Here is a 23816-nt window from a genome sequence, read left to right as displayed (position 1 = left end):
AGTTTAAACTTGAAACTAGAAAGTATTGAAACCTAAAAGTAATTGAAGTAAAAATGTCAAATAAACGTAAAGCCTGTTTGGCGCTTGTTTCATATTTATCTTCCATAAAAGAACCAAAACCGCGTTGGTCTAAAAAATGGTAGAAGAATAAAAGATGCGTATACAAGTGAGAATTTACCGTGTAACTTGAAGTTAAGTGATCCAAAAGATTACCAAAACTTTTTACGAATGAATAGTCAAACATTTCATGAGTTTTTGGAAATTATAGCGCCAATTATTGCAAGACAAGATACAATAATGAGGAAAGTTATTTCACCCGCAGAACGGCTAACGACAATTCTACGATTTTTAGCAAATGGACGAATTTTCGAAAATTTAAAATTCAACACTGCAATTGTAGTATAAACTATTAGTGGAATTATTTTGGAAACATGGGAAGCAATAATTACAGAACTGCAAGAATACATCAACGAAAATTATATATATTTTTAAAGAATAAAGCAAATACATAAATATTCTAAATATCTAATGGACATTTTTTGATTTTTTACGAGTTGTCATATGAACGTGATGACTGATCCGTATTAATTTGTGGAATTGTCGATTGCGGTGATGGGAGAGGTGTGGATGTATATGACCAATTTGTTCTTTTCGATTGAGGAATTAGTTGTCGAACATTTATTGAAAGTTCATTGATCTTTACGGAGTGTCTATGTAAAGTCCCCAACTGTCCCTCATACAAAATGTCGTGAATAGCTTTTTTTGCTTGAATTTGTTGGTCAGGGCTCATCTTTTTTAATTCATTCGCCCATGTTATTCCCAGATGTTCATATTCATCAGACCTTTGTAAATAGTCACGTGCCAAATTTAATAATTCTCTTTGGGGATTGATTAGTTGCTTTTTTCCTGGGGGTCGCTGGATGTTTGGTTTCGGCCTATCTTTAACATTTCTACGTCGCTCCTGAAACAAAACTGATACATTTTTTTTGTTATTAATTTAAATTTAAATTATTAACATAAACGCAGTGTAGCTAATAAGATTATTTGTGTATTTTAGCTTCTAAAAAATGACATTAACCTCGATATAGAACGTTCTTAATCATATTCAGTACAACTCCTACGAGGACGAAACGCATCAGTTTCTGCGAAAATCAGGCAAAAGTTCTATGATTATATCAACAACGAAAGGAATGTGGCTTGGCAAGACGATCTCATTTAAAATAAAATTCAATACATAAATAAATATCTAAGTAAATTGTCTTTAATTACCTCTGATACATTTTGCTCGTGTATATCTACCAAGACATCTATGATCCCTTCCTCTTCATTTTGGGATATTATCGCAGAACATTCGTCCTTAGGGATATACTGGTCTTGTAAAAAATTAAGTTCATTAAAATACCATAATGCAGGCACATAAATATCATCGGTGTTAGTTCCCGACTTGTAGGATGCTTTTACTTTCGTCAGTTCTTTTCTATAATTAGTTCTCAAACTATTAATTTTTTTTTTCACAGTTTCTTTGTCTGCTTTCGGGTCAATCTCCTTATATTTTTCAATTAACACTTTATATGCATTATCTTTTAAGTTTCTATCACTGTATTCTGTACTTTTAATCTTCCATAATGCTGGATATTCACGATATAGTTGCAAAAATTCAATAACAAATTCACGGTCTTTATTTCGCTTCGCCATAGTGATGCCGATGGTGATTTTAAATAAACTAATAAATATTGTGCAATATTGCCGCTACACGCACAAATAATGCAGTATTGTGCAAATAATTTCCAGTAAACGCAATTATCGTTCAATACTTGAGCAATATACATAATGTGCTCCTCAGACGCACAATAATATTGTGCAATATAATCGAGCGTCTAAGGAGCCCTTTAGTGATAATTATTATGTTTACTGGGTAATTTAAGTACAATGGCGGATATTGTGGTAACTTCCTACGCACCCTGAATTTATAATCAGTCGCTATAAAAACCCCAAACCAGTTACGGTCTACGGTTAGTCTGTGTCCTAAGTTGATAGGCAAACATACTTTCAAATTCCAATTCATTTCTATCTTCCATTCCTACATAGTTCCATCGGAGTAATTAGAGACATTTTTAAATTTTCGGAACAATGTCAAATGTCAAACCAACGTCGTTTTACGTCAATCCCGTCAAAACAATCCTTTAAAATGGTCGCAGTTTTGTTTTGGTTGCATAGTTGTTTATTGCACGGAAAAGGTGTGATTTCCGTTTAGAAAATGGAACGAAATGAAAGAATTTTATGCGAACTTTTGAAATATTCAGGGAATAACGTGTGTGCGGATTGCGGCTCAAAGAGTAAGAAAAGTCCTTAATTAATTAATTAGTCTACTCCTGCCCATGCTACATTATGATTATTTTGTAAATTAACAGTAATTCCCTGATAAAACATTAATGAAGAAGTTCATTAACTGTTGTAACGTAGTTAGTGTTTCCCTTAAGTAAATTTCTTTTCATCATTTGAGGGTACTAAAACTGAAAGTTTTAGTAGTATGTTGAAATCATATATTTTATGTCCAGATTTTTATTTCCTATGAATTAAAAAAGATGCAATTGAAACAGTAAACAAATTGTATATTTCATTTCTTTACGGTAACATTTCATGTTCAGAGTAGAGACATCACATCACAATCCAGTTGTAGGCCCGCTTGAATCTCATCATGTTAGACCTCATTAAAAATTTAAGATTAATGATTCAAGTTTTGTTAGGTCAAGTAAGTATTCTAGTTCATAATTCACCCATACCACTACTTACGGCAGTAAGGCTTGCATTTCATGACCTTACATAATAGAATGTTTTTCGATGATGATGTGTAAATTTTAAAAATGCCATTCCCTGAGCTTGGTAACAGTGAATTATACAATGTGGTCAATGTTATAATTCACAGAAAAGTTCTTTTTAACTTTGAAATAGTGACTTCTCATGGATTCATTTTTTCATTTCCACAGAAATTTAATTCTGATAGAGCTAATGTGGTAGTTTGTGATAGTTTTACTTTTTTATGTACCTAAACATCAAGTGTCAATATAATATGCCTATATATCCCTAAAATAACATTTAAACTACAGTAATTACCTAGACAATCAAATTAGTAAACACAATCAAATATTTGTTTATGATTATCAGGTCATTCTATAATAATAAACAAATTCCTTCCCTTTTTACTAATCATGAAAGATAAGTTACTTACATAAATATTATTTGTTGATAGTGTAGACCCTATCGAGAGTACCAAGATTGCCTTTTAAATGTGTCAATTGTTTATTTGAAGCATTTATTGCCCATTGTTTTATTACCTTCAAATCTCAGATAACATATATTCAGATAGACAAAAGAATAAAAACTATTACTATTATTATGAATTAAGTAATTGCATGGGTAGTTACCTAAATATGGGTTTTTCATGGTCCTGCTAAACTGCACGTGTAGTATCTTGTAGTCAAGGCTAACCATCAATTAAGGTGTCTCTCTCATTAGAGTTGTCATTAATCCACCTGTGGATTAAGCTCAAGTTCAGTCCAAAAAATACTTCAACTGTCAGTCACTTGGTAATTGATAGCTCTTGCCCTTTGACTGGACTTTGAAGAATCGATCCTAATTCTCGTCTTTTTGGTGCCTTATTTAGGTGTGCCCACTATTTCTAACTCTAAAGTAGTGACTTAAGAACATGCCTTAATTAGAAAAAAAGTTGCCACTGAAGACAAATTGACAATTCTGTTTATATTAAATTAAATGTTTTCAAACTGTCACTATACGATAAACGGTGTTCCGAGATTTCTCAAAAAATGTAAAATTGGTTAATTCAAATTAGATTAAAATATAATTCATTATCAAAAGGTACAGACAATCTCGTTGACAAAGTATATAAAAGTATATAAGCAAATAAATCAATATCAATTAAAAAAAAATTCAAAACTCTAAACTGGATTTCAGTAAGGGATAATAATGAAATATGAAATCTGAGAAAAAATGTATAAAGTACAAAATGGTTTAATGCCATAATATTTTAGAAAAACTAGTGTCAAGATCCGAACAGCTTTCATATAATGTTTGATTAGATTAGACAATCTCAATGCAAAAACAACTTTTTCAGATATGAAATCAATAACAAATTTAAAATTGTTTTAATATTTTTGATTATATATTAGATAATTGAATTAATATTAAAATAAGTTTTTGAAGTAAGAGTAGTTAACATTGACTTATTTGGTTTTGAATGTGTTGTGATGATTGTAAAGAAGTAACTCATGCTATGTAAATAAAGATTTACTTACTCACTTATTTTTTACGGTTAGCAGTCCAAGACCATAAAATGACCTTCCAGGCTATGAGACACATATAGTTTTACTTGTTTATAACTGTATTCAAATTTGTATGCTGACTTTCAATATCTTTAACTTGTTCACTTTTTTTTTAATAGGCCACATAGTTCTCCTGATATGACCCCAATGGATTTTTCCTACATACATATTGTGTTGCCACGATTTAAATTTATAATACTTAAGTCATGGATTGTCATACCCTCAAGAATAATGTTGGGTCAACATGAGAGCAAAAATTACAGCGTAACCGTGATTTCAACTGAAAACAAAACAAGCTAGAAAGCAATGTGGCAAATTTTCCCTGAGCATGTTATCTCACGTTTCAGAGGACACGTGGCGTGGTTACCGGATTTCATCGTTCCTGGGCTTTTCTTTTCCGACCTTTTTAAAATAAAGTTATAGTTTGTACACCTTATGTTCATAGTCTCGATTATGAAAAAAGTTTAGTTGCAGCCCTCGTCCGTTTATAGTTTATATCTCCTATCCCGGTAACCCAATGTTAAGTTTAAAAAAGTTCTATAGATGGATAAGCAACTTTTTTAATAACTTTTTTTAAAAGTTATTTATTGATTTAATTATTTTTTAGTCAAACTGAAGAAATTATAAGATTACCGTATTTGGACATATTCAAGTTGTGTCCTATACCTATATGTTCTCGTTTATTAACTAAGGTACAAAATTATGGTACCTGCTGTGATATTATAGGTTTCCCCTGTCTATATGTTTGGATTACGAAAGCTATCTCGGTTATTTAATGTACTTTGTATTTTATATTTCATTTTAAATAGCCAAAATAAGGGTCAATTAATTAATTAGTTTTAACATCTTCAAATTCAAAATGTACCTAAATACTGCAAATACTCGGAGGAAGCAGGATTATTCAGTTTTGTCACCAGTCTTTCTTTTCTCTAGACATTGAATATGCCGCATACAATATTGGCATATTCATTTGCGCCCGATGCTCGGGCATACACAGAAGCCTTGGAGTCCACATAAGTAAAGTGAAACATTTAAAACTAGACAGATGGGATGATTATCAAATTGATCGTATGAAGGAAGTGGGGAACACTAAAGCCAAAATGAAATACGAAGAAAGAGTGCCTCCATGCTACCGGGTGCCAAAGGAAGACGATCCTCCGTAAGTGATGGCAATTTAAGGCAATTAATTTTGATGATGTTTTCATTGTCGGACGTCATTTGCATACGAGTATAATTAGTCCAGAAATGTCGGGTTTCTGGCTGTTTTTGATATACCGATTTTTGTGACTGGAGCTTGTGCGGCGTCTAGTTCGGATAAATTCCCGTTTAAGGGATCTTTATTGGTTTAAATAATAGTTAGCTTAATTTTGTTTCGAACTGATTTAACTAAAGCCGAACCACAGCCACAATAACAAAAACGAAATATTGCATAATTCATTCAAATTGCGGGTTAAGTTCATATTTAGATTCAAATGAGAATTTCCTTTCACGGTTCTGTTTTGAGCAATATATAATATGTTATAAAACACGTTAAAAATAAATGTGCAGGTCTTCACTTTAAAATGCACCGTTATTAACTTAGAACTAGGCATAGAAAAGAGTGTGAAATACAAAAGTTGTTAGGAATTTTTAAAAAATGTTTGATATCAAAGGAAACAATGCGAGTTACGAATAAAACTGTTTTTTACTGGGGCGTCCCGTTCATGATCATATCTGTAGTTGAGATACTTCATTCTAATTTAAAAAATATATGGCTAAGGATGTTACCATCAATCATTTTCACGCAAATAAAGAGAGCTTGTTCCATAAAATTAATGTGCTTTACAATTGTAGATACCGACAAGATATGCAAATATCCATATTTTAAGTAAATTACATGTAAACATATACATAGACGTAAACTAGACAAAGAATTATTAATCTATTGTTAGCCCTGTTATATGCTTTTTAATTTAAAATTTAAAAACACAATTAAGGTTCATTTCAACTTCCCAGGCTTGATGAGGACCAATCTCCACAGTTTGCAAAATTTTTAATCTCGATTTAAACGTAATATTATAATTTTCATTCATAACCATATTTAATCATTAAAAAAGAAAGGAATTTGATGGCAAAGTTTATAAATTGATAATTGCAAAATGGTAAGGTGATGGCTCTCAACGGCTTCTCAGTCTCTTTTTGCCCCGCCCTTCCCAGCCTATCGGCTGAGTTCCTTTATAAGCGATTGTAGCAAGATAGTCTTAATACGCAAGCGCATGTTATTTCTATTTTCATTTGCGTAAGAAATATTAGAGATATATCATTAAACCACACATTTCTAACAAAAAATCAATATGAAGAATCTCATCCATCGAAATAGTAATATACAGGGTGTCGCATTAAAAGAGAACGTAAGTTTTCGTCATATATTCCAAAGGTTCTTTGAATACCAAAATGTTCTTAAGAAAATTCTATACAACGTTTATATATTGGACACATCTTGGAATAAAAAAGTAAAGGAGGTGTATATTTTTTATGAAGACCCTGTACTTCATGTTGTATTTTAATGAAAGGTAGTAAGATTACATTTACTATGCGTAGTGAAGGAAACTCAAAGGGTTGTAGAAATTCTGCAGCTTTTTAATAGAACTGCATTTGTGGATTCACAGAAAAGTAATGCCTGTAAACCTCTTGACTTCCGACGACAGGGGAATAAACATTTATATATGTATACACACACACACACACACATCACGTTGTTTTTGTTGTTATTGAAATGTACTCACACAGGCTGTGTATGTTACCTGGGCTCTGCAAAATTTAGTATCTGCACCATACAGAGTGTCCTATATTGCTAGAATATTGCTATACTATTAAAAAAACAGAAACTCACCCAGAAAAAAACTTTAAAAAATCTTAAATCCCATAGAATTTGGCCTACTATAGTTGGAATGCTAAATATGAATTTTTCCCACGCTAGGGAATCGTTATTTATGTAAGTAGAATTTTACCAGACGAGCACGAGGATCCGCAAGGTGATGACGAATTACACAAAGCAGCACTTCCTAATGGGTTTTATATATGATTTTATTCTAATTTTACTGTACGATCAGGAAGTTCGAAGAAAATTATATAAATTCAAGTAGATTCAAGCTGCATGCTGCGTTTGTAAAAGTACAGCAGATTGCTGTTGCCTGTTCCATTTAACAACTGTGTTATAAAATCAAGTAACTTAAGTTTGAATTTTTTCCTCCATTTCCCTATAGTTTTTCAGTTATTTATCTGACAATATGAATATACGTTAACCTTCATACTTAACTTACGTTCACCTAGACTGTAATAGACCTCAGGTTATTTCAGGTTGGTGGAGAATGGGGTGCATCGACGCCATAATCTAATATAATTCATCACGGTCTACACAGTAACGCGTCTCGTCAATCAAGTTATTCATCTACATTTCGATCTCATGCTTTCTTTCATCACTGTATTCTCTTCTATCTCCAAAACAGCGCGACTCACAATTTGTATTAATTGGGAGAAATGTGCATCTGAATGAGCTCATTAACGAACGTCCTGTAAGCGTATGACATTTACAGTTACTTAGCAGAAAGGCTAAACTTAAGTGATTCACTAAGATGAAAAACATTTGTTTTAATGGTTTTGTTTAATTTTTCTTAATATTTTGACCTTTAACGAACTTCTGACGTAATTTCCAAACATAATTATAGAGTTTTGGTCGAACAATGGATTCAAGCAAAGTACCAGAGGGAAGAGTTCTGTCATCCGGAACGCCAAAAGTACACTAGTGGATACTATTCAGGTTTTTTAATGAAAAGAGGAAAAGAAGATAGTAGGTATGTAACGACGTAACAAATTTGAAATAAACTAGTATTTATACTTAACATTAAATGTTATGGTCCAATTAATTTGAATTAATTCTTTTAAAACCGAAGTGAATAGTTATTTAACGAACAAGTGTATTAATCGTTCTTTAATGTACGTGTTAGTTACATGATGTTTCGCTTCATCGCATCGCTAGAAATGAAAAGAAGCAATAAAATTATTAATTAAATTTTCAGAGCCAAAACTCACTCTAAAATTCTTATTCCCCTCCTAAATTAGCAGGTCAAAAACGAAAACGTGATATTGATCTAGTGATAAACATATCGTTCAATTGATCGGAAGTACGGTGTGATCGTGGGCTATTTATCAAATTTGCAAAATCAAGCACTAATGAAAACATTTCACATCAGTACATTAATATGAATCATCAATAAATGATTTTGTGTACGTTGATTGTAGCGTGTACCTACTTAGTCGAGAAAAAATTGATTTAAGTTAAGTCATAGCTTAAAATTTAAATCGTCTTCCAAAAAAACCGGTAGCTCCATAAATGAAACGAGCTCATATCACGTGCCCCATATTTAGTCCTCATCAGGTGATCGCGTGAATGATTACTGACCACGTTGCTTTTTTGTATAATTGATTTATCATTGAATTTTCGGTAATAACAAAATCACATAAAAATCCACGATATTATAACTCCCGAAACAATTACTGTATTCAACAGAAATAACTGTTAAGTAAAAATTCAAAATTTGCACTGTTGTCTATCTAAAAATAGTTTTATTAATTTATATAAATATTAATTTAAGTCATTTCACCCTTGATAAAGCAAAATCCTGCCCAACATAGACGATGGCGCCATTGTTTGCATTTATAAATCATTAACTCAAATTACAAATGGAACAATAAGTTGTGTATAAAACGATTTTATTCCACGGATGCACGCATGACTTGAGTAAAATGGCATTCATTTGAAGTATTCGCTTTTGTAATTTTAAATTTAATATTAATTTTATTCTATGTACGTGGACTTGATTTAAATTAATAAACTATTTTTACCTTCATATTTGAAAATTTAATTCGCGAAAATGGAGCACTCTATATCATATTTTATTATTTTGAAGTAATTACTAAATCTTCGGATATATTATTAGGTACTGACCTAACTGGAGAAATTTGATTGGCCTTACTAATTATTTTCAATACTTCGGCTTCGCCTGTAAATTTATCCGCCATGAATAATCACTGTAATTAACAATTCCTCAAGGTACCGATCACGAAAGTTCATCTTATCAGAAAAAGATGACACTCTAAGTTATTTCATCACCGAGTATAAGGAGCCTAAGTTGCCCAAGGCGGTTCTTAGGATATCCGAATTGAATGTAGTTTTAGCGCCCGAGAAAATGAACGTACATCCGTATTCCTTACAGGTTAGTAGTACTCTCGCCTCCAGAAAATACTGTGGATTAACGTTTCTCATAAACTTTATTAGATTACATTTCTGAAAGACGGCACAACACGACACATTTACGTCTACCACGAAAAGGCTGAAGAGATCACCAATTGGTACATGGCTATCCGCTGTGCTAAGCTTCACAGATTACAGGTAAAAATGTATTATAGAAATAAGTTAGGTGAGAGTTTTTAAATATGCGTTGAAATGGTGGTTTATTTATTATGCTTCATTGTGTTCAAGTGCTTATAGGATAGGAAATAGTCAAAATAGCTTACATACTTCAAAAATCAAGGGCTATGACTAAAAATCCTCGTAACTCACGAAATTATTGAAAGTGATACTTTACTATTTCTCCGTATCTTGTGTGCTCGTCTAGATTTGTTGGTAAATATACTAAGTAGCAACTTTTTTGTTGATTTGATTGGTGCTTTGAAAGCAAGTAAATAAGACCTTGTAATGATGACTCTGTCTAAATAACCTAAACCTCATACTCCACGTTATTGACAATTTGATAGTATTATATTATAGCTGTTTTTATGTTCCCTATTTCAGGAGGAATGTGTAAAGCCGTACGTGCATTTTTTTTTATTGATACCAGGTAGCAGTATTTTATTTATTTATTTTTTTTATCGATAATTTTCTTTTCCCGCCGAATAGTAAAAGAACATTCCAAATATTTTGTAAGATCGGTGACGTTGTCAGTCCCTCGTATAGCAAATTGAATGGAGAATCCAAAAAAAGGTGAACAAAACATAGCCCATTTAAAAATATAAAGTTGATTTCCACAAAACTGCTATGCCTGCAGATGCTAGGTATGTTCTTTTACTCTTCAACCTGACCTTTAATTACATTTCAGATACATGACATTTCGTTTCAACAGGTAGTGAGATAATTACACTTTTCCATGCTCTTGGAATGCCTCGTCTTTTTCAGAAATAATATTATTTGATAAAAAGTAAAAAAGCCACTAAAACAAAAGATTATCGTGTCATTTTTGTTCTTATTAAGGCAATCCAGACAAATCTACGAAACGCAAACAAGAGAACAAGAAATATGTTTCCTATTTTGACTGAATATTTTAAGGTGCTCTGAGATTCAAAAACTTCAGCCTAAATTATTTGGCGTCAGAAACGTATATTAAAAATCTCTCGTCTGGATTCGTTTTATTGTTCCTTAAAGTAAAATTAGGAAACCTCTAGGTTGCATATCCATCTGCCAGCGAATCTGAATTGGCCAACTTCCTAACCGAAGATTTCGCACGGGAGGGTTGGTTGTGGAAAACCGGGCCTAGGATAAGCGATGGTTTCAAAAAGAGATGGTTCGCCTTGGACAATAGAAAATTAATGTACCACGATGATCCCATGGATTCCAACCCTAAAGGGGAAATTTTCATCGGTGTGTAAACATTAGTTTAACAGAGATTCAAATTTTTTAATATAATTGAAACTGGGCAGAATTTTATACTAAATTTGAGAACAATGAGGTATTAGGATAAGAAAGAACTCGCTTAAATTCTTGTAAACAATTACTTTACGGAAAAAAAAAACAAAAAATTAAGCTTTGCCGAAACATGGAAGTCGTAATGAGTTGTGCATAAATCTCCCTCCAACTTTATTTATGTAACAAAATTGAATCCTCCTTGTTGAAAAAAGTTTTCTTAAAAAAAAGGGCAATAGCCACCATATATACTATGATCCAGTATAAAAATATCATAGCAGCATGGAAATTAAAAATTTTTCTTCGTTTACTTTTGGAAAGAATATTTGATTACTTCAGCACCGTGAGTTATTTCGTGAGTATAAATACCAGAATATTGTTGAAGTCCAATATTTTAATTGAAGTTATAATCTGTATTGTAATAATTTTTGGTACCGAATGACGCACCGTAAACTGCGTCTATCGATACACAAAAACGATAACTAGGAACAAAACTGAAAATTTGTGCAACATTATCCCGGACTACGTGTCTAAGGAGCTAGTTTAACGGCCAGAATTAAAAGTGGGTTCATGAATTTACCGCTGATGTCGTAATACTGCAATGCGAAACTGATTGTCAAATTGCAGGGACCACTCGTGCAACAATTATTTAATACGACTATTATCCATTTTCCTAATAATTACGTGTATGTGACCAAAATCATCGAATTGAATACTCATCAGCATACGACATAAACTAAACATGACAAAATAAATAATTGCTACTCTTACCCACAGCCCATAGAATCCAGATACCTCTATCGAAGTCCCTAATTATGACGTGTGTGAGTACAACCTTAAAACCACTATTAAATATAAAAATCGAGTATTATCCCAATGTTTGTAACTAAGCAAAAAAAAATTAACTATGATATTTGCACTAGTAATGGATATATATTATTCAGATTCATTGTAATTTGCGTAAAAAAAACTATATGATTCTTGAAGTAAAAGATCTTTGTCGTACTTTACCCAATTATCACATTCAAAATATAATTTTAAAAAATAATGAAAAACTATGGGTCCAATAAAAAGAAACGTTTGTTCTAATATAGATATAACTAAAATCGCCTCCGCCTTGAAAATACCTTAGTCGTTTATTATTTTTGCTCTCATCGATTTTCATAGAGTATCGAGTATTCAATTTTTTTCCTAATTATAATTTGTCCAAAATCTCATTCGCCATTTTAGCATCATGTAGTTGCGCCTAATCAAAATCTAGCTTGCAACAGGTGATGACATTATTCAGTGCAAACAAAATTTCAACGATTTCAGGTCATTCATCGGATGGCTATAGTCTTAAAATGGGTGTATCTACCGGAGTGAGAGATCAAGGTTTTTCCTTCATGCTTGCCACACCAGAAAGGGTATTTAATCTGTCCGCACAATCGGAGGTCGATCGAGACTTGTGGATCGAAGTGTTAGAAAGGGTGATTGAGAGACCGCTGACGCCTCAAGATATCGCAGGTACTGATTTGATAGACGATTTCTTTTAGCAGAGTCGCTTAAATTTGATTAATTTGCATAGTAGTTGAGAGAAGAATCGCGTAGTGTTTGAAAAATGATTTATATGTGCTCCGAAAAAAAAAACTTTGTATCACTGGCACACATATGCGAAAAGTGAAAAAAGATTTTTCTAACTTGGTCATCTGGAAAAATTGGTGCGTTTTTCTTCAATAAAGTGTTAAAAAAATATTGGTGATTGGCGATACTTTTTTTGCGGAGCGCATTTAAACTCGACACCTACTTTGTCCGACGAGGAATCAATTTTCCACATTTATTTCCACATTATTTTCCATTTATTGTTAAACAAAATTTATCCTACTGCAAAGAAAAATGGAAAAGCGGTGCTAAGAGGTACCATCGAGCTTTTCTACCTTTACTTTATTTTATTTTTATTAGTTAATGTTTCTAACCAAATTTAGATATTTTCAACATTGTAGAAAAATGTAGTATGTGGTAATTTGGTTGTCGGAATTAAGCAAGCCTTCCTAAACGCTTGTGTTAATAACTCACATAATAATATGCCTTTTGTTTCAGTCTCAAACCGCCTTGTGCGCAAAAGAACGAATACGAACTCCATGAGCATATTCTCGCCTAGGTAGTTCCTAATGGACATATCGCCACTCCCATCGCTAGCCTAGTCCTGCCGTATCACGTGTATCAAACTACCATTATACCATGCCACACTCCTCATTATTACAAATACTCAATACCAAAACAGGTACCTATATTTTTCCTAAGAAGCAATCTCCTTTTTGCGATAGCATTTATATATTCCAATATTTTCGCGTGTCCCTTTAACCATTACTTACCAAGAACGTAATTGAATAGGATGGATGAAGTTTTGTCTGTTCCAAGTGATGGCTAATTGAACCACTGTTGAAGACTATTTGTACAGGTTTATACTAAACATGGTTTATTTATTTTCAATTTCCTAGCTTTATTTCCTACATATACCTAACAAGTTTGTAAGTATACCAAAATGATCATTTTGGATTCGTCACTCGTCGATTATCTGTGGTTTACTAAGTAATTTTTGTATGTTATCATAACGATTAGCGTGAATTTTTGAAATAAAAAAGGCATATATTATATTAAAGAATTTCATCTACACGATGCCCCAAACTCCGGGTGACCATTGGTATTTCAGGAGGCTATATCAGACTTCGTGTCAATTAAATTATGCCACATTTCAGAGAATAGTACTCAATCGAGTACTTCTCGTAAATTGGAAAAATTCAACAGTCTGCAAAAATATGCGGAAAAACGTAAACTGCGAATTTCGGCTTTAGTTTTTTTTTTTACAAAAGCTCACCTGGAACTTGTATTTCGATTTTCAAAAAAGCTTTTCATTGTAAAGAAGAAAACACAATCGTACTAACAATTTTCATCGTTTCAAGTTCATGTTTTTATTACAAAAAAGCCATCTTCGTGTTAAATTGCGAATATACATAAATCTATTCCTCTAATCTAAAAAAATATACACACAATCTAAGATTTTTTATTTTGTAAGTGTAGTTTGTTCTCGAATCTATCCGTGATACCCTTGCCCACAAAAGAGATAAATAGGACACATTTATTCCTTGGTAGTGATTATAAAAAAGGCAGACTCAAGACGATTGGTTGTCTAAATAAAATATTACACGTCATATATTTTGTTCCAGTATTCAAATTAAATATTGTCAATTTAGCCCTAAATTACATACAACTAATTATTCGTTACCTATGTATTATTTAAGCCATTTCATTAAATTTTCCTTTAAAAATGTTTCCTTTTTTGTTTATCATGTATTTATGTGTTGAAATTGAAAATACAACTTTAAAACTGTGAAAAATCAGAAACTTAAAGTTATTCCTTACACCTATGTACACTTCGAATCAGTACTGCAAAAAAACTGATATTTGCTACTGTGAACATACATGGTTTGTTTTTCGGTCTTTTTGCTAAGACAAATTGAACATCTTTTCTGATCATCAGTAGTTGCTGCGGGTTCCGAAAAACTCACGAGCTTTGTCCTCAGCATTATTACATTCGTTTTTCAATTAAATATCACTGGCGCATTGTGTGAGAAAATATCAAACGAAGTGGGTACACGCACGTGACGCATAAAAGTTTAAAAATGTAGAATGCGATAGAAACCAGAAGTAAATTCATTTAAAAAATTAAATAATTAAAAGATTCTGGCCAGTTATTTCTAAAATATAACGTGGGATATAGATAGGCCCTTAATAGCAAATTATGACTGCTACCAAAAAATATGGTCATTGGTCAGCTTCGTACTCCCCAAACAACAGTAGTTGACGTGTTTCTAACTTAATGAGCCGATACCTAAGTTTGTCGAACTATAAAATAATATGGTATATGGTTTCTATGTATTTTCGTCAATTGCTCCTTCACGGTGCATAGTACATATCAATATGACTCTTTTGGCTCTCTTTGAAAGGCGAAATACCAGGACTTCATCAGAAGTAAGTTCTAATAAAGAAGAATCAGTCGCTTTCTTTTGGTTTAGTAAAAATTGCGTAATGTAGTCTCATTCAGGCAGCCCCCATAGCAAAAATGATAGGAACCCAAAAAATCCGAGGGTATAGCAGCAATAGTTCATCAAGAAATTTAAAATTTTTATACAGAATTGTCCAAAGATTAGTTACACATCAAATTTACATCTTCTTAAATGGGATCCGCTGTATACGGAGTGTTCTTTAATGAAATGTTTCAAATGAACGTATGCCCGCGAAGGCTGAAATTTTAATTTCAGCTGCAGTTTTACTTTAGCTAAATATTACTTTCAGGTTGATGAGCTTTAATAGGACAATAATCAAATATTTTAATTTGAAAAGATGTTCTATGGTTCCAGCAATCGTATCCCTGCATATACGCCCTCTGAAAAAATTCTCGTCATTAACTTTTTCCTAGAAAAGTTATATATCTTCCGATTAGGCAGGTCTCCTACGCGTTTCTTGTTAGACCGGCGTTATTGTAAAAGAATAAAATTACGACTGTTTAATGTAGCAATATTTCCATTAGAGTAAATATAAGCTGTTTGGATAGTTACATAAAACGCAAAAAAGTTAAATTTACTTTTCTGCACTACTATGGAAAAGTGTCCTTTCCCCCCCACACACACACACATTTTTTTTAATTGCTCTGATGAATCCTTAATTTTTCTCTAAACCCTGACGAGTGACGATACCATTCTTGTATTATAATTTAAAACAAGAAGCCTAAAGTTATAGTTGGATTTAGGTGCACCGACTCTAAGCTAATGAGATTAACATATAACTCAACATCTCGCGCGATCTTAATTTGAAAATGCAAAACTCCCCCGCTTGCGTCATGAATAGCGGTAGAGGTCTGAAATTAAAAAGCTACAGTAAAGTCCCAACCGTAAAATTAGGCTTCGTACGTGTTTAGATTTCTTTTATATAGTGCACGTCAATGGTCCGTTAACTTTCTAATTAAACTAAACGAAAGGAAACTAATCACTTATAAAGTCGTAAATAAACTATGCTAATCGATGAGTTATAAATATGATAGCTAGCAGTTACAGGCTAACAGGCACTCAACAGACCTGCGTAATAACGCAATTTGTACGTGCTACCCGAGAAGGAAATTATAATATTCGAAGGCAAGAAATTGTACAATTTGGAGATAATAAGGATCATGGAATTCCAATCTTAATATTAAGATGCCCAAATGCAAAAGACACGCCTTGTCCAATTTAAACCAGATTGTGCATAGATTGGAGTTATACAGTGCTATTCCCGAACCCTAAAGAAAAACCTCAGGCAAGAATTAACTAGCCTTATAACCTTGCTGAGATAAATCTAGTGGAAGACTAAATTCTTCAGATTTTTGTAACCCCTCTGTGAAACTATAAATTTCCTCAGAAAATTTTAGATCAGAACACCTACGTAGATGCCCAAATTCTCGCAGATGTCTTCATTATTGACTTCATCTCTACTGAATACAAATTATTTTCAATTGCGTTTTCGACGAATTGAGAATATGACTATAGGAAGAACAAATATATATGAAATCATTGTTTGAGACAATCTGGGCCCCAAGATTGTCATGATGCATGTGGAAAAGCGTTAAGGACCAAATTTAAAATAATTATTTCTGTTGTAGCGGAAGAGGTGAATGTATTAAGCACTAGCCAAAGGCCTTTGATGTTGTTATCATTGGTTGACCCCAGAGTATACTATTTGTCTTGGGAGAACCCAGGGGATTCCCACTAAATATTCTTTTCGCTCTTCATCCCGTTTTCATTCTGGAACTGCCGTCAGGCATTGCTCCAAAGAGGGGGGGGGGGGTATATATACAGATTTTTTTGTTATCCCGGATCTCTGCTGCTGTTTGCGAATCCTTTCTTCCTCTATCTTTATCACCATCATTCTCTCCAGCTACCCTCCAATAAATTCCAGTGTTTCTCTGATTCCGATAGGGGTTTCGGGCAGCACGTTGCCTTATTAAAAAATCCCTTCATGAAGGTGTTACTGAGTTCTTTCCTCGGACCGGTAAATTTTTGATGCCCGAATGTCGTGTGTTTAGGGTTATCTAAGTTCCCAAAGAACCAATGCTCGTCAGTGTGCAATTTACCGATACAGTTCAAGTTCAAACGGAAAATTCCATGCCCCGTAAACACCTGACTAAGATAGCAGTCCACCGCTCCCCACTTGCCCTCTGTCCACGTCTTCGAAGTTGGAATGAATACCTAGGCCCCTCAGACCTGGTACCCCGTTCATCTTTCCACCCATGCCCTTTCAATTTAGTAATAGCATTACAATTATCCGCACGACCTTGACTCGGTAAAGAAAAAGAGTCACAGGCCCGAGACAATTTATTTTCGATATTGTTATTAACCGTCAGATGCATGTCTTGGGTAAGTTCATCCGTGGTCTTTGCTCTCAGTTGCAGATATTTTATTTGTATATTTAAATTTTGATATTCATGTTTAAATAGCTTAATCGACGTCCCACGTTTATGATTCACCACCTACAACGGGTTTTTTTAACGATCACCCGGTAAGTCGTTTAAAAATCTTTACACAACAAAGGGTAATTACCAGGACCATGAAACTGTTAAGATCTATTAGCACTTAAAATGCTTAGAAACTGCCAGTTTTATGTCAAACCATAGTACTTTAAATTTTATAACTGGCAACTGCAAAAATCGGCTCGCCCTCTGATGGAAAGTATGCGAAACAAACCAAGCATATTCTCAACCAGTCAATTGAAAGAATTTTGACAGGTTTTACTCGCTGTCTTCCATGTCTGTTTACATTTCGGAGCGCCCTCGTAGGTGCGGACTTTAAATGTGCACTGTATAAAAAAAACTAGTATTAAGTTTGCATATAATATTGTACAGTTTGAGTATTTGACTTGTACAACTTCTTTTAATACAAACATTCTTTAGTAAAAAATATAGTTTTGTGACTTGTTGGGCGACCAATTCGTCCCTGTTTAAAATAAAATGTTGCGCCTAAACGATGATATACTGAAATCCATTACTTCCCCGTGTAGGTATAATGAAAAAGCAAAAAACTATTTACTTCTTGGTTTAAACACGGTCGAAATTTAATCGCGCTGATATTTTATCATAACTCTTCCTAGAATATTACAGCCGAGGTATATCTATTAAAATTTATGTGTACCGTCGTGTTTCAATGGATCGCAGTAGCATAATTAATTAGTTGCTGAGTTCAAATGTTAAACTTGTGCTCAGGGGCTAAAAATTTTGTACAGGGTGTCCCGTAAGGTTGTGCCATAAATTCTAGAGGTTATAGAGAACGCTGAAATACTGCTAGTACTTCGTATAAACAAAAAAAAATCCAGCGGCCATCGTTACTAAATTGTTCGCTCTCATGCTAAGAAGTTAAAAAAATATATGTTTGCTGTGATGCTTGAACGATTTTCGTGGTGACGATGAAATTTGGACGGTTTAAATAATTAGTAATCGTGCTTATGTTCATATATGAACAAATGTTTCAACGCGTTCCTTATACAGGGGAAGTCAAAATTTCCCATTCGGGCAGTCATTTTTTTTTAATGAGTTGAGAAAATTAGTTTTTTTAATTTTTTTAATTTTGGTTTTTTCGTAATTTTCCTACAAAAAAAATATATCTTGGCTTAATCGATATCTCGTGTCATTCTTGAGAAAATCCTATTTTATTATGAACACGTACCGTACTTGCCAACAATTTGAAATCAAATAGAATAACAGTTTATTATTTAAAAAAAACTGCTTTGTATTACAGCTAAAGTTATCAAAAGTGTTGTTCTCATATTAAATACTCTTGAAAACTTTATATTGAGATAGATACTCTTTTTTATAATGCATGGCATATGTGGTGCATATTGATAATAAAATGCGATTTTCCCAATAAAAAAACGGACAAAATGTACATTAAAGTAGGATACCTTTTTTGGAGAAAAATTATAAAAAAAACGAATGTCTAAATGAGAAATTTTGACTTCCCCTGTATAAGGAACACATATGAAACACTTGTTTGCGTATGAAAATAAGCACAACTACGAAATATTTAAACCGTCCAAATTCCATCGTCACCGTGATAGTTGTTTAAAAGTTAGAGCAAAAATATAGTTTTTTAACACGATGCACTATCATTATTTCAGCCTGCTCTATAATCTCTAGAATTTATGACGTGACCTTTTCAATCACCACGAATATGTAAATGCCCTCAATCGTATTCCTAATTATCTAAGTACTTGTTTAGCAGGTTGGGTCAACACAGGACGTAATACTTAATTCGCAGTTTGTATTGTGGTATTAGGCACTGGACAATACAGATAATATAATGTTTGGATTTTAAAATTAGCACATTTTAGGATGACTTCGTATTGCTTTGATAACGATTAGTGCAGCCCTGAGATTTAGTTATTGGCTGTTAAATCAACACGTAGTTTATGCATTTGTAACAATAATATATATTTCAGATTCTGGTTTTTTATTATTATTGGTTTTTATTTAATGCTCATTGTAATATACAGAGCGAATGCCCTTTTCTGTTAAAACGACAAAAAATCGCTTGGGCAAAGCTTTGAAATGCTCATTTTAAAATAAATTGCTCAGAAATAGATTAGAAAGCTATTCTTTTATGCATGAAATACTTTTTTCCTTTATTGTACTCTATACTCCGTTTTAATTGATAATTTGAACACGCTTCATAGTAATGTTAACAACTTTAAACCATTCAACTTACTGACTGATAGGATCAAGTTCGTATAGCATTTCAGAATAGAATTTGAACTCGTCTTAAGTTTAACTTCAACTGGATGATTGAATCCGGCATGAGGTTCAAGGTCCCCTGTGTCTGCAATCGTATCGGATCAACATTAAAACCTGTTGCGTTGAGACGTGCCATAAAATTCTTGCTTTTGTACGATTAATATTTTTCTACGGACGTGTGGTAAAGTGGCTTTACTCCATGCATTCGATTTCTGAAAATAGTACTTTGTCGCATGTATGCAGTAATAAGTTTTACCGCCGGCAAATTGAAACGGCACGGATGAGCGTTAAAACTTTTTACGTCACGCTAGTGTTTAACAAAATATATTTGACGTGTTTCAAGATATTTCTTAGATTTACCATCAGGAAAAGGCAGATTTGGTAAATTTTCAAATGAACAATCCTGTATAATAGGGGCAACAACAGGGGGAATGCAATCAAAAACTATTTTCAAATTAGATATTGTCTCTTTATTCGTACATAAACAAATAAGATACCAAAAAACCATTAGACTTTGCGAACTCAGCAGGAAAGAGCTCATGACATTTATATAAATGTTTTAATACTTCCAGCATCATATTCCGCGAGACATCGACTAACTCGACAGTCTGGTCATTCAGCCACTGTTCGAGCACCTCATGTTTTTCGTTTTCGAGAAACATAAACAATGCTTTAGCCACCTCCATCTCTTTATCTAATGCGTCTTTATCACTAAAACTAATTTTAAGTTGTTTTTCTAAAACCCACAGCAGCAGAAAATTGCTGGCACCGTTTGACTTTCTATACCGAAAAACTGTCCTTAAGGAGTTAAATAAGCTATTTCGGAAGAGATTTGCAATTGTTAAAAACACATCTGACAAACCGTTCGTCTGAATAACGGTTCCTCCAATATCCGTAATTGTTACTGTATTAAACCACAACCTTAGAGTCGAATTTTGACTATGGATCCCCAACCAATTGAGGCAAAATTTACAAACCACAACCTCGTTTTTCGACAGGAAATTCTTTATACTGTTCTTGCTAAGATGCATGTAGCAAGCAGTATAAAAGAAGTCCTTTAAAGTAGGCTCCAAGCTGCTAGCCTGTACTTGATTTGAGGCATGTGCATGACAGAACCAATCGTTTTGGTCTAGAGTGTCGGGTAGGGGCAAAACCCTTCTAAAGGTTAAAGTAGACGAACATAAATTTCTTTGGCAATTAACGCAGGCAATGGTATAAGAAGTATTAGGTTGAATATCATTAAAGTGTTCAGATTTATCACTACTTGAACTGTTTTCAATAAGTTCAGTTTTAAAGCTGCCCGAATTTGAGTGAGAAGTGAAGAACCTAAAAGAGATGTGCTTTTTTGAGATTTTCAATGATGATAAGGTTGAAGCCTCTGCCTTAAAATCCTGCAAATACGTCGAAAACTGCCTATTATCACCTAAACTTACACTAAAATTGTTTTCACTTAAACTAATGCTGGCTGTTTCAGGACAATCCTCCTTTAAAACAATAAAAACATTGGCGCTTCTCAGCTTAGGTCTCAATTCAATGACCACTGACTTATACAACCGACTTTCCATCTTGCTTTTTCAATATGCCTTTTTCTTCAAATTTCGAAAACAGCCCATCGTTTTCCCGCACAACAAAGGGAATTGTCACTTTCTGATAATAGTCGGACATTAATTCTAAGTTGCTGATCACAGTAGCTAAAAGATGTGCCCTCTCAGCCAAGATTCCTGGTGCCTCGTGTCGTAAGTAGGTGAAATGGACGTGTAAATGGTAGAAACTCGGTTGATAATGTAGATAAATCCGCAGTTGTGAGCTGTCCAGGTTGTATTTTTCTTGGATTGCTTCCTGATATAAAAAAGTTTGATTTCTGAGGTAAAATATGCAGTAATACAAAGGATTTTGACAAAAAAAAATTGTAATTACTTTTTTTCTTTTCATTTTAGTAAAATTAATTCAATTCCATTGTTATGCAACAAAAATGAATTATATATAAAGCTTCACAAACTTATTCTATTTGTTAAAATATTTGGCAATTCATCTTTAAACAAGTCTGCAGTTAATAGAAGAAAAAATAAAAAAAACTTTACACATGCTACATTTTTGAAGTTGTTTTGGTTTCTTGTTAAAGAATTGTTAGTTAAATTTGTTAATATTAAACAGGTCATAATAGACAGTTCCAATAAGATAACCTAGGGTAATTTTGAGTATTTGCAATGCAATACAGGTAACCCGAACTTGATTTCATAAAATACTGCTAATTTAGAAAATGTGAAGCATCTCAGAACAAAAGGTTAGAGGTTATCCACAAATTTGGAGTTTATCATAATTATATTTTAGTATTTTTGTAGAGTCTATTGATTCTCTGACTGATATAGTTGTTTGGGGGTCACATTTCTGTATCTATATCATACCTAAATAATGGTGCAATGCATTGTTTTTTCTTATTATTGATCAAATTTTGGTAGATCAATTTTGTTTGGTTTCTTGCAATATCAGATTAAGACAGACTGATATTGGAAGAATCTAAACAAAATTGCTTGAGCAAGGTTTCACCACTAACAAAAAAAATTATGTATTGAAGCATTATTTGTGTATGATATGGATACAGAAATATGGCCCTCAAACAACTGTATCCATCAGGGCCTTAGCAGAGCTATACATAGATATTAAAATGGAGTATGTGCTTAAAATGTTACTATTGTGAGTATTGTGAAAAGATTTTTTTTTCACACTTTCACAACTACAGAGCTACAAACAGGAATTCACACAAAATTTGTTTTTACAGCACAATAGTAAAAAAATATTTACTTGCCTTTGTTTTTGCCTGAATATTCTTAAGCAATGAAAGATGGTCCCCAGTTAAATCACGTAAAGATTTCAGGTCTCTTCTATTGCATATTGCTAAGAAATATAAAGTATCAACTTCCCCATTCCACTTGAGATCAGGAACTGTTACAAAACCGTTTATAGGGTCAGCATCTTCAACAAGAATTCTATCACTTTCTGACTTATGCTCTAATATATTGTAAACCCACTAAAATGAAAGTCGGCAAATGATAAAAACTAAGAGCAATGATGGTACTAAGAGATGATTGTACAAATTTGTATAATTTACATCCATACAATCAATGAAATCATTGAAAACTAATTACGATTAAGAAGGTAAATTCATACTTACTTGAAGATCAAATTTATCCTTCGTAATATGAGGCAAAATTACACTGTTATAAATCTCAGGTGTTTCATCCACCATATAATTCTGCTGTATAGAATATTTGAGAATATGTTTATCTGTAGCTGGATGAATTACAGTTGTTTTTATTGCTGAAATTCACCTCAGTCTTAATAATTGTCTGACTATATAAAGGTGCATTTCTACTCACTGTTTAATTCAGGTACTGGGAAGTACTTATAATCTCCATATGCATCATTATGGAAAACTTTAGACAGTAGACTTCGTTCTGTAAAATATTCACTCTCTGGAACTAAATTTTCCCCCGCAAATGCTGTTTTTTCCAATATCACCAATGCATTTCCCTCTGTAGATTCAAAGGTTCCTTGTAAGCAAACCGTTTTTCGTGTAGTATTATTATGTAAGACCGTTTTTAGTTTAAAGGCAGATAGATCTTTGAGAGAGCAATGGATGGAATCTGATGAATTCTCATCCAATTTTTGCCTTTTATTTGGTATAGCGTCACCGTTTCCAACTTCCACAGCGGCCATTGTTTTGAGGTTGCACGTTTAGAAAATATTCATTAACATAGCCACAGAAGAGAAAAGTTTTGCGCAACTCTCCTGAAGTTGGTGTAAAATGCTCTAATCCCATTTTCCCGAAAGATGAGAAGTTCTACTTTTTTTTTTATATTAATGGGTGTGTTAAAAATGAAGTTCACACTAAATTAGAACAGATTTGACTTGATATTGAAAAACTACAGCACACCGAAAAATAAATTTAATTAAATGCAGTACC

The 23816-nt window shown here is 33.0% G+C and overlaps 4 protein-coding genes across 5 annotated transcripts; 1 reads left to right on the top strand and 3 right to left on the bottom strand.

Annotated features, from left to right (window-relative positions):
• Positions 1-423: 423 nt before the first annotated feature.
• On the bottom strand, positions 424-2116 carry LOC136346652 (uncharacterized). 2 transcript variants are annotated; one of them, XM_066295973.1, is made up of 3 exons: positions 2048-2116; positions 1270-1373; positions 426-961 (listed from the first exon to the last, which is right to left on the bottom strand). In XM_066295973.1, exons 1-3 carry the CDS (start codon positions 2076-2078, stop codon positions 548-550), a joined length of 549 nt encoding a protein of 182 aa, XP_066152070.1. In that variant the 5' UTR covers positions 2079-2116; the 3' UTR covers positions 426-547. The 2 variants fall into 2 exon arrangements, with proteins under 2 accessions (XP_066152069.1, XP_066152070.1); XM_066295972.1 differs by lacking the exon at positions 2048-2116 and having other exon boundaries at positions 424-961; positions 1270-1787.
• LOC136346651 (arf-GAP with dual PH domain-containing protein 1-like) lies at positions 2034-13530 on the top strand. Its single transcript, XM_066295971.1, has 8 exons — positions 2034-2336; positions 5274-5499; positions 8048-8173; positions 9433-9595; positions 9658-9771; positions 10821-11016; positions 12373-12564; positions 13138-13530. The coding sequence occupies exons 1-8, from the start codon at positions 2258-2260 to the stop codon at positions 13200-13202; spliced, it is 1161 nt and encodes a 386-aa protein (XP_066152068.1). The 5' UTR covers positions 2034-2257; the 3' UTR covers positions 13203-13530.
• Positions 13531-20299: 6769 nt separating this feature from the next.
• Positions 20300-21417, bottom strand: LOC136346646 (uncharacterized). Its single transcript, XM_066295963.1, has one exon. It carries the CDS (start codon positions 21415-21417, stop codon positions 20323-20325), a length of 1095 nt encoding a protein of 364 aa, XP_066152060.1. The 3' UTR covers positions 20300-20322.
• Dcps (Decapping enzyme, scavenger) lies at positions 21398-23681 on the bottom strand. The gene is made up of 4 exons (XM_066295964.1): positions 23230-23681; positions 23025-23170; positions 22655-22880; positions 21398-21687 (listed from the first exon to the last, which is right to left on the bottom strand). The coding sequence occupies exons 1-4, from the start codon at positions 23567-23569 to the stop codon at positions 21398-21400; spliced, it is 1002 nt and encodes a 333-aa protein (XP_066152061.1). The 5' UTR covers positions 23570-23681.
• Positions 23682-23816: the final 135 nt, after the last annotated feature.

Source organism: Euwallacea fornicatus, chromosome 24 (assembly GCF_040115645.1).
Source record: "Euwallacea fornicatus isolate EFF26 chromosome 24, ASM4011564v1, whole genome shotgun sequence".
Taxonomy (NCBI): Eukaryota; Metazoa; Arthropoda; class Insecta; order Coleoptera; family Curculionidae; genus Euwallacea; species Euwallacea fornicatus.
The sequence above is the reverse complement of the archived record's forward strand: the minus strand, read 5'-3'. Positions and strand labels throughout refer to the sequence as shown.

What these genes read in the sequence shown, in the direction of transcription:
- LOC136346652 (XM_066295972.1), bottom strand. Translation starts at nt 1,695, where the DNA reads ATGGCGAAGCGAAATAAAGACCGTGAATTTGTTATTGAATTTTTGCAA. An exon ending in ACGAGCAAAATGTATCAGAG is followed by an intron (nt 962 to 1,269) that starts GTAATTAAAGAC and finishes GTTTTGTTTCAG; the next exon opens with GAGCGACGTAGAAATGTTAA.
- LOC136346651 (XM_066295971.1), top strand. Translation starts at nt 2,258, where the DNA reads ATGGAACGAAATGAAAGAATTTTATGCGAACTTTTGAAATATTCAGGG. An exon ending in TACATCCGTATTCCTTACAG is followed by an intron (nt 9,596 to 9,657) that starts GTTAGTAGTACT and finishes AAACTTTATTAG; the next exon opens with ATTACATTTCTGAAAGACGG. An exon ending in TAAAGGGGAAATTTTCATCG is followed by an intron (nt 11,017 to 12,372) that starts GTGTGTAAACAT and finishes CAACGATTTCAG; the next exon opens with GTCATTCATCGGATGGCTAT.
- LOC136346646 (XM_066295963.1), bottom strand. Translation starts at nt 21,417, where the DNA reads ATGGAAAGTCGGTTGTATAAGTCAGTGGTCATTGAATTGAGACCTAAG.
- Dcps (XM_066295964.1), bottom strand. Translation starts at nt 23,569, where the DNA reads ATGGCCGCTGTGGAAGTTGGAAACGGTGACGCTATACCAAATAAAAGG. An exon ending in CCCAGTACCTGAATTAAACA is followed by an intron (nt 23,171 to 23,229) that starts GTGAGTAGAAAT and finishes GGTGAATTTCAG; the next exon opens with CAATAAAAACAACTGTAATT. An exon ending in TCAGGCAAAAACAAAGGCAA is followed by an intron (nt 21,688 to 22,654) that starts GTAAATATTTTT and finishes TATATCAGGAAG; the next exon opens with CAATCCAAGAAAAATACAAC.